General features: G+C 42.5%; 1 protein-coding gene across 1 annotated transcript in view; it reads left to right on the top strand.

Annotated features, from left to right (window-relative positions):
• The window catches only part of LOC143998041 (mediator of RNA polymerase II transcription subunit 1-like), a 105493-nt gene that overhangs the window by 54473 nt on the left and 38490 nt on the right, over positions 1-12530 (top strand). The window contains exons 8-11 of the mRNA XM_077493819.1: positions 1597-1670; positions 3300-3365; positions 6006-6114; positions 8642-8766. Of these exons, the coding sequence (XP_077349945.1) occupies positions 1597-1670; positions 3300-3365; positions 6006-6114; positions 8642-8766 (374 nt within the window). The remainder of the gene's footprint in view (positions 1-1596; positions 1671-3299; positions 3366-6005; positions 6115-8641; positions 8767-12530) is intronic.

Raw genomic sequence — 12530 nt, 5'->3', positions numbered from 1 at the left:
GAGCTGCCAGTTGGTCCACATTCGGCAGGTAGAGGTTTGCGAAGGTATAAGTATGCGACTGCAGTGTACCCTTAACAAAAAGGTATCTGCCTTCCAGATCAGCATGGACGTCCTTCAGCTGCCAGGGCAAAGTGTTGGCCATGAGTATACTCGTGCCCTTTGATTTTGAGGAGGATGAAGCACTGTGGTACGCCACTGGGAAACGCTTATTGGTAAGTTTGGGAATCTTGTCTGCCCGAAAATGGGTCTCTTGCAAAAAGACCACTTGCGGTCTCTGTCTCCAGAGATCCGCCAGGCAACTGGTGCATTTCTCTGGGACATTCAGTCCCTTCACATTCCATGACACAATTTTCAGAGACATCCCAGGCAGGTCAGGGGGGGGGGCGCCGGGACTCGCCGTTGGCTCGGAAGAAAAGTAGGGTTCAGGGGAAGGAAGGGAGCAGATGGGGTAGGGGGGCTAGAAAGAGAAGGAGGAAAAAGGCTTAGAGGGATTACAAGACTGGGAGGACAGAACAAACAGGAGTGAAGGGGGAAGTTGGGAGAAAACTAGATCTCCAATCGGAGAACGACTGCCTCTGTTGGCAGCAAAGGCCTAGTGGGGGAAACGGTAGGGCACCTCGGGAGCCAGACCCCCGGAGCACGGGGCTCTGCCAGGTACTCCTTGCTGTCAGCGATCTCAGCAGAAACCACTGTGAAGTACTCAGCTACCCAACAAAAATAAAATAAGAAACGAAAAGAGCAGCATTTGAAAACAATACAGAACGTAACATGAACCTTAAAACCTCAAATTAACTTATTTCTTTAAATGGCAATATAACTATGACAATCAGCAACCAACTTAGTGCACCAGCAACCGCATTATCAAGAGGGGAGATCGTCCAACCCTCCGGGCCAGGGCCTCCTGATACCAAGTCGTGTCCCCATGACCCGCCCCTAATGCCCAACCGAGGAAGTACCTACGGGGACCTCCCCCATGTTCCCAGACCAAGCTGTTATAATAGCCATTGCCCCGTGCCCTGCTTTCTTTGCCTCTACTCCTTCCTTCCTTCCTTCCTTCCTTCCTTTTTTTTTATTTTTTATCTTTTTTAACATATGAGAAATTGGAGATGGGGGATGCAGGTGCTGCAAAGAGGTGTATTTTTCTAGCTTCACTAATCTTTAGAGTGTGTGTGTGTGTGTGTGTTTGTTTTTTGTTTTTTAGCATCCTGATGGTGGTCTACACCATCCATAATCGGCTTTGTATGTAAATCCATAAACTCTATTAAAATTATTTTTTTAATAGTCAAATAATGTTGATGACAAAAGTCATGAAGTCTACACGTTGGCATAGTATATCTCAGTCCAACTAAATTGTATAATGTTCAAAGAGCCAGAAGAAACTGATCCTTGAATATAGCAAACATGATCTAAAAGTTTCTACTAGGTATTTCTATAAAATGTCTACTGGGAAAGTCAGTATGCTGCATTATCCACCTTACCGTGGTGGTGGTCTGTGTGTGGGGTTGTGTGTTTTTTTTTTTTTTTTGTTTTTTCGTTTTTTTGTTTTTGTACGAGGACCCTACAATAATCCATCCAACATTTTTATATTTTTACTAGACCTGGAAGTGATGAGGATAGGACGGCAGCGATCCTGCATGGAAAAATTGGTTATCTTTCTCCCCGATGTGGAGGTAAGGCGTAAATATACATTTACATTTTTCCTTGTCACAGCAGTGATGCCTTCCTATAAGTCTATGTACAGATCTGTCATTGTGGCTGTTGCGTTTTTTAGGCACGTTTTGCGGTGCATTTTCTGCATTTTTAAGCCCACGTTTTGATGCATTTTTTTTTCACGCAGCTTTCATGCATTTTGTGCTTTGTTGTTGTGGTGTGTGTGTGTGTGTGTGTGTGTGTGTGTGTGTGTGTGTTTTTTTTTTTTTTTTCTCCCCCTTTAAAAACACAAAAACACTGTATATAGCTGGTTGCTAAAAAGCAGGCTGGGATTCTGGCCACCGTGTCCATAATTTACCGATGAGTCTTCAGCTGTCAGCGGGTTCCCCGCTGACAGCTGAATGTAAAAAAAAAAAAAAAAAGTCTTGATTTCCTTGTGTCGGCACCTGCTGCTTTCTTAAAAAATGACTACTATGCAGGAATTTTGGCTCCAAACTTGTATTTGGACTGAACTGGGAGTTTATCCCTAATCTCAGACTGATGTCCAACTGAATCGATGCAAGCTCGAAGCCCAGACCATGGACATGAGCATTTAGAGTGTTTCTAGAGATTAGATAAGGGACCTGATTTGACTGATCACAATGTGTGCGTGTTTTTTTTTTTTTATAGTTATTTATTTTTTGGGATGCAGTTTAATATGCTAGTCAGGAAATGGGAGTAGAATGGCGTAGGATAGATTATTCTTGTTCGTTATTGACCCCCCCCCCCCCCACATGGTGAGATCAGGGGTGTGCAGACATGTATGCTTGTTTATTTGTATGTGCACACATTGAGGGGGAAAAAGCTCTTTTCATGCTGGGATTGGACCCGACCTTCACTCTATAGCAAAAGCCAGCAATAGTCCCTTTTACTCTTGCGTCCCCCAACATCAGGTTTAAGAATGAACAAGGTTTTCAGCATATACCATATGTATGGATCTATGGTATATTAATTTTGTTTATTTACATGCTCATTTACATGTCTGATTTTGCAATTCTTTGTTAAAAACATGGCTTTTGTTTTCTTACTTTTAAGTCAAAAAAGCAAGTTGAATGAAAAAAAATGACTTTATTTCCTCCATACACACACTTGATCTGGATGATGGAATCCTCCCCGCTGAGCTAGTGTATTGTGACAGCGGGAAGTGAAAGTAATGTGCAGGGGGTTACTAGTTGGGCCTGTTGTGAAATTTTTAGAAAAATTAACGATTTTCTAATCACTGATGGGAGAATCATGCGAGAAATGTAATCGAAAAAGAAATGCACAAGAGAAAAAATTCCCGGAAAGAAAAGAAGATTCCCAGCCACAAAAATTATTTTCTGTAGCAACAGGAGGTGAAATTGAAGGCTTGGTTGGTAGAATTTTGAAATCAATAGTGGCACGATTGGATCACAAAACGCGTGAAATTTCTGAACATTCTTTCAAAACTCAACCATGTATGGCCAGCCTAAGGATATGGGTTACGGTACTTCTTTGATTTACTTCATTTATTTTATGCTCTCTTCCTATATGCTTATATTTTGAAATTCTATGCAAGAAAGTTTTTAAAGTTTACATATCGCCTGACTTTTTTTTTTTTTTTTCTTTGCTACTAAAAATATTTCTGACAGGAACACCAATGAATATCGAGTACTATATTTCACCAGATCAAGTTTTGGAAGAAAAACTTAAACCAGGTAAAGACTGACTGTGATCCATATACAGTATTTCCATAAGCCAGCGAGTAAATGTAAGTAAACATTTACTAATCGAGAAAATATATGCAGGGGTAGGGAATAAATGGTAAACATTTTCTACTGCATCAGGCTTACAGAGGGACACAGGCAGCCAGGAGGAGTCAGAATGGCACAGCGGCTTCGTCCTTTGCATAAGGAGGGCATAGCACTGTACCGGGGCCTAAGTTGGCTGTCCTGTAATTATAAGTGTTGGCAAATGCGGCTGAGGTAAATCTGCCATCTAACTACACCTACAGTGCCTTGAAAAAGTATTCATACCCCTTGACATTTTCCACATTTTGTCATGTTACAACCAAAAACGTAAATATTTTATTGGGATATTATGTGATAGACCAACACAAAGTGGCACATAATTGTGAAGTGGAAGGAAAATGAGAAATCGTTTTTCCAACAAATATCTGAATAGTGTGGTGTGCCTTTGTATTCAGTTCCCTTTTACTCTGATACCCCTAACCCCTATCTAGTTGAACCAGTTGCATACAGAAGTCGCCTAATTAGTAAATAGAGTCCACCTGTGTGTAATTTGATCTCAATATAAATACAGCTGTTCTGTGATGCCCTCGAGAACCTTAGTGAACAAACCACATCATAAAGGGCAAGGAACAACCAAGACAGGTCAGGGATAAATGTTGTGGAGAAGTTTAAAGCCAGGTTAGGTTATTTAAAAAAAATTAAGAATATCCCAAGCTTTGAACATCTCATGGAGCACTGTTCAATCCATCATCCGAAAATGGAGAGTATGGCACAACTGCAAACCTACCATGTCATGGCCGTCCACCTAAACTGACAGGTTGGGCAAAGAAAACCTCATTCAGAGAAGCAGTCAAGAGGCCCATGGTAACTCTGGAGGTCACAGCTCTTGTGGGAGAATCTGTCCCCAGGACAACTATTAGTCATGCACTCCACAAATCTGGCCTTTATGGAAAGGTGGCAAGAAAAAAGCTATTGTTGAAAGAAATCCATAAGAACTCCCATTTGCATTTTGCAAAAAGCCATGTGGAGAACACAAACATGTGGAAGAAGGTGCTCTGGTCAGATGAGATCAAAACTGAACATTTTAGCTTTAACGCAAAACGCTATGTGGTGGAAAACTGGCATTGTGTCAGAAACCATGAAATCAGACCGAGACAGAAGTACAGTTAAATCGCACTAGTTTTAATAATAAAAGAAAATAGAATAAACATGGCCAATAGTATAATAGCCGGAATGGCTAGTCAGCCAAGCCAGAAGGTCAGGGATCAGTGTAGTGAAACGGCAAGCAGGATTTGTAGCCAGAAGGGATGTCAGCCAAGGAAGTCTTTAAACAGGAACACAGGAGATTAGTCTTTGTGACGTTGACCAAGGCAAAGGCAGAGATCCTCTAGGCTGGATGGCTTAAGTAGGCAGGACTGACGAGCAGGATATCGTCAACAGCTGAGTAACTGTAGAGACACACTGGCAATTAGTAGTCAGCTGAGTGGCCAGCTCAGAAGGAAGGGCTGAGCCCAGCCCTGACATGCTGCATATTGCCCTCAACACTGTGAAACATGGTGGGGGAGTATCGTGTTGTGGAGATTTTTTTTTTTTCCCAGCAGGGACAGGGAAGCTGGTCAGTTGACGGAAAGATGGATGGAGCCAAATACAGGGTAATCTTAGAAGAAACCCAGTGTGCAAAAGGCTTGAGACTGGGGCAGAGGTTCACCTTCGAGCAGGACAATGACCACTTAAACTTACTGAAAACCGTTTATCATTTTCTGTCCACTTTATAATTATGTGCCAGTTTGTGTTGGTCTATCACCTAAAAATCCAAATAAAATTTATGTTTTTGGTTGTAATGTACCTTGACAAAATGTAGAAAATTTCAAGGGGTGTGAATACTTTTTCAAGGCACTGTAAGTAGTCCCACTGCTTGGTATCTGCTAATGCTAACAACCTAGAGCCAGGTAGGGATATAATCAAACCATATTTAATAGGATATAGAAATCTCTATGGCAGCTGGTCTCTGTACTAGTGTTTTTCAAGCCCTTATATTTGCTGTGACCACTACTTTGAATCCCCCATCCTTGAATTTATTTTTTGGAGAGTACAGCAGAAAAAGAGAGAGACATAATATCCGATTTATGATTTAAAGGGGTTGTAAAGGTTTTTTTTTTTTTTAAATAACAAACATGGGGCCCTGATCCTCCTATTTCTTGGGGTCCCTCATCGGCGCCCCTGGCTCCTCCTCCTCTTCTCGAGTTCCCACACGGAGACCAGCATTCCCTTGGGGGCACTCGTGCGGGCGCTTCTGAGTTGTGCTGCTGTGTCCATTGATACAGCAGGACTCTGCCCCCTTCATGTCACTGGCTTTGACAGAAGCGGGAGCCAATGCTCCTGCTATCATCATTCCAGCCAATGAGGACCAGAGACAGCGGCTGGAGCTGTTCTGCTCATCCCCATCACTGGAAAGATTGGGTTCAGGTAAGTAAAAGGGGGGCTCTGGGGGGGGCTGCTGCACTACAAAAGATTTTTCACCTTAATGTATAGAATGCATTGGGGTGAAAAACCTTGAGGGTTTACACCTTTTTTTTTTTTTTTTTTTTTATATTATGTTCTGTTTAGGCTCTCGTGTGGTTGGAACAAATGCATCTGTAACAGTTGTGGGGACAAAGAACTGGTATAATCTCCCAGTCACTCCATCACTCAAAGAGGATTCACAAGAAAGTGGCAGGTATTATTAAATATTAAATGGTTAACTTCTTATAAACATATCTTTTTTTAAGGCAGATATCTCACAATGTAATAAAAACAACCTAATTGCCTAAATCTAATTTTAATGGTGGCTCTAATGAAAGAAATTAGATGTACCTTTTAGGGGCGTATTATGAAATCAGTGGGCCTGTTTGTGAGATGAAAAGTAGCGTAGAGCGCCACAGCGAAATGTGGGCGTGGTATAGCGCAAAATATTGGGTATGGCTTAAAGGGAGTGTGGTTTAATAGTCTGGGATCACTTGCATAGTGCAGAATGTGGTAATGTTAAATAAGGAATGTACAGTGCGGAGTGGACAGCGGTGGGTAGACAGGAGAGGAATACAGAGTGTACGGCGTGGTTAGAAAATGTAGGTGAGGAGTGTGTAGTATAGTGCTTTTTTATCTTTCTCGCAGTGTGTGTGTGTGTGTGTGTGTGTGTGTGTGTGTGTGTGTGTATATATATATATATATATATATATATATATATATAATAAAAATATATATATATATAAAAATATACACACATTTGTATTATATTTTTTTTTTTAAGGGCTGGCTCACAAAAGAACGTGGTGCAGGAAAACTGCATTCCATGTGGGTTTTGTGCACTGCCGATGAGCACACTGCCTTTGCGGTCTGGTGCAAATGTATTGGTAACAGGACCCCGAATGCAGATTGCAAATGCAGTACATTTGTGGGCACCATATTGCATGGTTCCGCAGTACCATGCTGTTTACTGCAGCATGCTTTTAAAAGTAATACGTGCATTACTTTTTCTGCATTCTGGGTGTGATTTGCAGCCTATTGAAATGGATGGGCTGTCAAAATGCACCACACGGGGAAAACGGGAGAAAGGCACCGAAGTGTGTGCCGCATTACCGTGTGATCCAGGAGTGAATTGGCCCCAAGTTTTCTTCAAAACTGCCTTACTTTTTAATTAACCTTGCTAAGTTGGCTCCCAAAAATTGTGCGTCTTGCCTGGTGATCTTTGATTTCTCCCATGTTGTTCAGGTAGATCTTCACCACTCTCGGGTTGCTTACCTCTGCTTTAAATGGTCTCTGTCTGGTTCAGTAGGTTACACAATCATGGGGAAGACTGCTGACTTGACAGCTGTCCAAAAGACAGTCATTGACACCCTCCACAAAGAGGGTAAGTCACAAAAGGTCATTGGTAAAAAAGCTGGCTGTTCACCGAGTGCTGTATCCAAGCATATGAATGAAAAGTTTGAGTGGAAGGAAAAAGGTGCACAAGCAACAAGGATAACCGCAGCCTTGAGAGGATTATGAAGCAAAGGCCACAAAAAAATACACGAAAATTTTGAAAAAAAAAACATGTTTTACTTTTTTGCTATAATAAATATCCCCCCCTCCCCCCAAAAAAATTGAAAACAAATTTCTTCATCAGTTTAGGCTAATATGTATTCTTCTACATATTTTTGGTAAAAAAAAATTGCAATAAGCGTATATTGATTGGTTTGCGCAAAAGTTATAGCGTCTACAAAATGGGGGATAGATTTATGGCATTTTTACTATAATTTTTTTTTTTTTTTTTTTACTAGTAATGCAGGCAATCTATGATTTTTAGCGTGACTGCGACATTTCGGTGGACAGATCGGACACTTTTGACAGTTTTGAGACCATTGACACTTATACAGTGATCAGTGCTATAAAAAAGCACTGATTACTGTGTAAATGTCACTGGCAGGGAAGGGGTTAATACTAGGGCACAATTAAGGGGTTAAATGTGCTCCCTGGGAGGTGTTTCTAACTGTGGGAGGATGGAACTGACTGAAGTAGGAGAGAGATTGCTGTTCCTTGCTTAACAGCAGATCTGTCTCTTCTCCCCTGTCAGAACTGGCATCTATCTGTTTACATTGACAAATCCTCGTTCAGGCTCTCTGTGGAGCAATGGGGGGTGGCCGACGGGCATCATGTGGGTACAGTGTTGCATGCCAGAGTAATTTGGCTTTCAAAGTGCGACAACGCTGAAAGCTGAAAATTGGCCTGGACTGGAAGGGGGTGAAAGCGTCTGGACTTGAAGTGTTTAAAATTCCCATGTAACATCCAGATAGAATTGATGTAAATGATGACTGCGGGGTTGAAGCTAAACATGCACCCTTGGAAACTGAGCACAGAACCTAAAAGTTACAGCAAATCCATTCTGTTTCTGGAGCCAATTTGACATAATGTGTCATTTATACAGCACACATTAATGATGTCTACTAACAGGAATAGGAATGCCAAACATGGATTTAGCTCCCATGAGCACATTTTGTGCTTTCATTGTAGAATAATACAGGTGGTGAATATGTATGCATCGTATCTTGTTCTCTTGAATGTCCCATGGGTACACTTTCCATTTATATATAGTATTTTGTAACGGTAGCCAGCTATGGGCAATGATCTTCTGCAATATAACAAAGCACAAAAAGCAATATATAAAATGTACAGTTTTTTTTTTTAAATCCCATACTGTGTTTGTTTTTTTTATTTCCATTTTTTTACAGCCTCCATGGATTGTCAACTTTCACAAAAGAGTCCACCATGGCATTGCCTGCCTGTTTCTTCTTAACATTTGCACACCCAGAGCCAATATTGTTGTCTTTAATCCAGAAGATTCAAAATATTACTGGTATTTCGTTTTTAAGACTATATTCTATGTTTCATCTGACAGGTTTAATAGAGGTGTGGTATCATGTGCTGAAGTTGTCAGCTGATTAAGTCCTAGGTTCACTTCTATGTGGCTGTGCTTTTCAGGCATGTTTTTCAGTGCATTTTGCGTTTTTTTAAATAAAAATGTATTTATCGTACATCATGGGACAAGATGTTGGTCACGAGTGAAGATGTGCTCTGAGGATCTCCACTGGAGGGATCCATGCTGGATTTAAATAGCCAAAGTGCCACTAAGGCCTAAAAGGATGGTACCTGGGGCCTTGTATCTGAAGCACAAGGTTTTGCCTGTAACGCCTTTCTTTGTAGGGCTGAACCCCAGGAACCCAGGGCTTTGGTCTTGCTACATTACCTAGCTTTCCTGGTGGGGTGCTTTACAGGTTGAAGGGAGTTGGAACCCGATATCTAGGGACCTGGTCCTTGAAGTTTTGCTAAAAGTAGCCCGCTGTGATGGGTGAATGTTGGATTGTCTGTTAATTCCGCAAATCCTGCAGTGGGGATAATCTAAGGGAAGAAGCTTGGGTATTAAAAACACCTATGTATTCTTCCATTAGGGAAAATTTTTTGTCATGCCTTAATTCTCCAATAGAGGGCGTCTATGCACATACCTTACTCTGTCTTCACTGTGAAGCTCAGTCTGGTTGCAGCAGCGTGTGCAGGGAGATTTTTATCAAGGTAAAATAAATCTGCAAGATGTTTTCTTTCTCCCCCCTGAAGGGGGGAGTGTGGAGGTCCCACTGTTACTGCTACTATTGTACTGCTGTTATGCTGTTACTGTTAGCCTGCTGCTAAACAAGTCTCTGCCTCCCCCGCTTGTAGACCCGAAAATGCCATGCACAAGCATGGGAACATTTTAAAAATGAAATGCTTAAAGATCTAACAGATATAAAAAGTTGGAATCCCTGTTTAAAATATACTTTTTCCTTGGCAGGTGCAGTTGCTGCAATAGGCGTCTGTCAGTCACTAAATTACCAATTTAAACAGGCCCTTGGTGAGATTCTTGCACAACAAGCTAGGGAATTGGCTGAACTACCAAAAGCATTATGCTTTGCCATAGATGCCATTAAAGACTCTATTCACCAGGCGTCCCTTCCTTATGCTTGAGCATATGCGTAGAATTCTGTGGTTAAAAAATTGGTCATCTGAAGCACCATGTAAAAACCTCCTAACTGGGTTCCCTTTTCATGGGGAGCGACTATTTGGAGAAGACTTGGACAAATATATCCAAACCATTTCTGGTGGCAAAAATACTCTTTTGCCAGTCAAAGGAAAGTATAAACAACCTTCATTTAAATGGGCTTTTTCCCCTGTGCCAGGGATTTCTGCCTCTAGGCAGTGGCGACGGCCTCCACCGTCAGACTCTAAAGGAAAACCTCAGGGTCAGACCCAGGCTCAAAGAAATTCCTGGGGTCGGAAACCTACAAATCGGAATCCTAAAGCCTCATCATGAAGAGGCAACCCCCCTCACCAAGATGGGGGGGGGGGGGGGGGAAGGCTTCTGCAGTTTTCAGAAGTCTGGAAAGAGGAAATTCAGGACAGATGGGTCATCTCCATGGTAATGCTGGGGTACAAGCTGGAATTTCAGGGCTTTTCACTGTCTCGCTTCCTGAGGTCAAGCCTTCCCAAAGATCCCGAGAAAAGACAAACTCTGTTTCAGGCACTAGACCGATTAATATCTCAAGGGATGATCATACAGATTCCCACAAAAGAGTAAGGTCTGGGATTTTATTCAAATCTTTTTATGGTACCAAAACCAAATGGAGATGTCGGACCCATTCTAGATCTAAAAAAATCTAAATCCGCTCCTTTCGCATGGAAACAATCGGGTCAGTAGTTTTTGTCCTCCTAGGAGAACTTCTGGCATTAATCGATATCAGGGATGCATATCTGCATGTCCCTATATTTCCTGCTCACCAAAAGTTTCTTCGGTTCGAATTAGAACATTTTCAGTTTGTAGCCCTGCCCTTCGGGCTAGCCACAGCACCCCGGATGTTCAAAAAAGTGCTGGCCCCACCTTTAGCCAGGTTAAGGGCACAGGGCACAGGGCATAATAGTCGTAGCATACCTACATTATCTATTACTAATCAGTCGGTGGCTCGTTTGGAGCAAAGCGTATGCACTACAACCAATTTGGAAGTTTGGGTTGGATGCGAGAAATCTTCTTTAATATCACTAAAAAGAGTACCCAGGTCTGATCATAGACACAGCCTAGGAAAAGGTCTTTTTCCCTCAGGTAAAAATTAACTCCATAAGAGAGCTGGTGCGGATGGCCAGGTCAAAAGGCAATCCCTCCATTCGCCTTTGCATGAGGTTGGTAGGAACCATGGTGGCTTCATTCAAAGCAGTTCCCTATGCCCAGTTTCATTCAAGACTGTTGCAAAACAGTATCTTGTCTGCTTGGAACAAAAGAATTCAAGCTTTAGACTTGCCAATGCAGCTGGGGCCAAGAATGTCCCAAAGCCTCACTTGGTGGTTTCCAACCTAGAATCTGAAAGGAAAATCCTTCAGATCAGTCATCTAGAAAGTTGTAACTACGGATGCCAGCCTTTCAGGCTGGGGAGCAGTACTAGAAAAGACAACTGTCCAGGGACAGTGGTCAAGAACCTGAAAGAACCTTGCCCATAAATATCCTAGAGATTCGGGTAGTGCGTCTGGCTCTAAAGGCCTGAACTTTCAGGTTACGGGATTGTCCTGTCAGGATTTAACCCGACAGTGCCACAGCTGTGGCCTATATCAATCACCAAGGGGGCACCAAAAGTCTCTCAGCACAGAGAGCGGTGAACCATGTTCTAACTTGGGCAGAAAGGAATGTCCCGTACCTATTGGTAGTCTTCATTCAGAGAGTAGACAATTGGCAGGCGGACTACTTGAGTCACCAGCAGTTATTCCCAGGGGAATGGACTCTTCACCCCAATATATTTCGGACTGTGCCAAAGATGGGGGACTCCAGACATAGATCTTGTAGCATCCAGGTTTAACATGAAGTTGGTCAACTTTGTGGCCAGATCAAGGGATCCATTCTAATGCGGAACTGATGCATTGGTGACCCCGTGGGATCAGTTCTCACTAATCTATGCATTCCCCCCTATTCAGTTACTGCCACTGCTTCTTTGCAGGATCAAGCTGGAAAGCAAGCCGGTAATTCTGGTGGCACCAGCATGGCCCAGAAGGTCATGGCATACAAAAATTGTAAAGATGGCAGTGGAGGGCCCATTGTTCTTCCCACTATGGCCAGATCTGCTCTCTCAGGGGCCAATATTCCATCCTTCCTTACAGTCTCTAAATTCAACAGCTTGGCTGTTGAAACCCACATTCTGAAGAAATGTGGGCTTTCCGAGTAAGTTATCTCTACCTTAATAGAAGAAAGCCAGCCTCCAGAACTATATATTAGAGTCTGGAGGGCTTATGTTTCCTAGTGGCAGCGTCAAAATACACTGTCACTAAGTAGATTCGGCAAGTGATAATTCAAACGTATTATTTAAGGGGTAAGATGCCCCCTTTTCACGTTAAGGCGCACTCTACCAGGGCGGTTAGTGTTTCTTGGGAAGTGCGTCATCAGGCCTCCATGGTTCAGATCTGTAAGGCTGCAACTTGGTCTTAAATTTTATCAGCTGGATGTAAGGAGGTATGAAGACATCGCCTTTTTGAGCACAGTGTGCTGCAGGCAGCAGCATAGGTCTTCAAGTTTGGGGGTACCTTCCGGGTTGTGTCTCCCCTCCCCTCAAG

This window comes from Lithobates pipiens, unplaced genomic scaffold (assembly GCF_037356315.1).
Source record: "Lithobates pipiens isolate NorthernLeopardFrog02 unplaced genomic scaffold, aLitPip1_a1.2 Scaffold_19, whole genome shotgun sequence".
NCBI lineage: Eukaryota > Metazoa > Chordata > Amphibia > Anura > Ranidae > Lithobates > Lithobates pipiens.
This window is presented reverse-complemented; position numbering and strand designations above follow the sequence as displayed.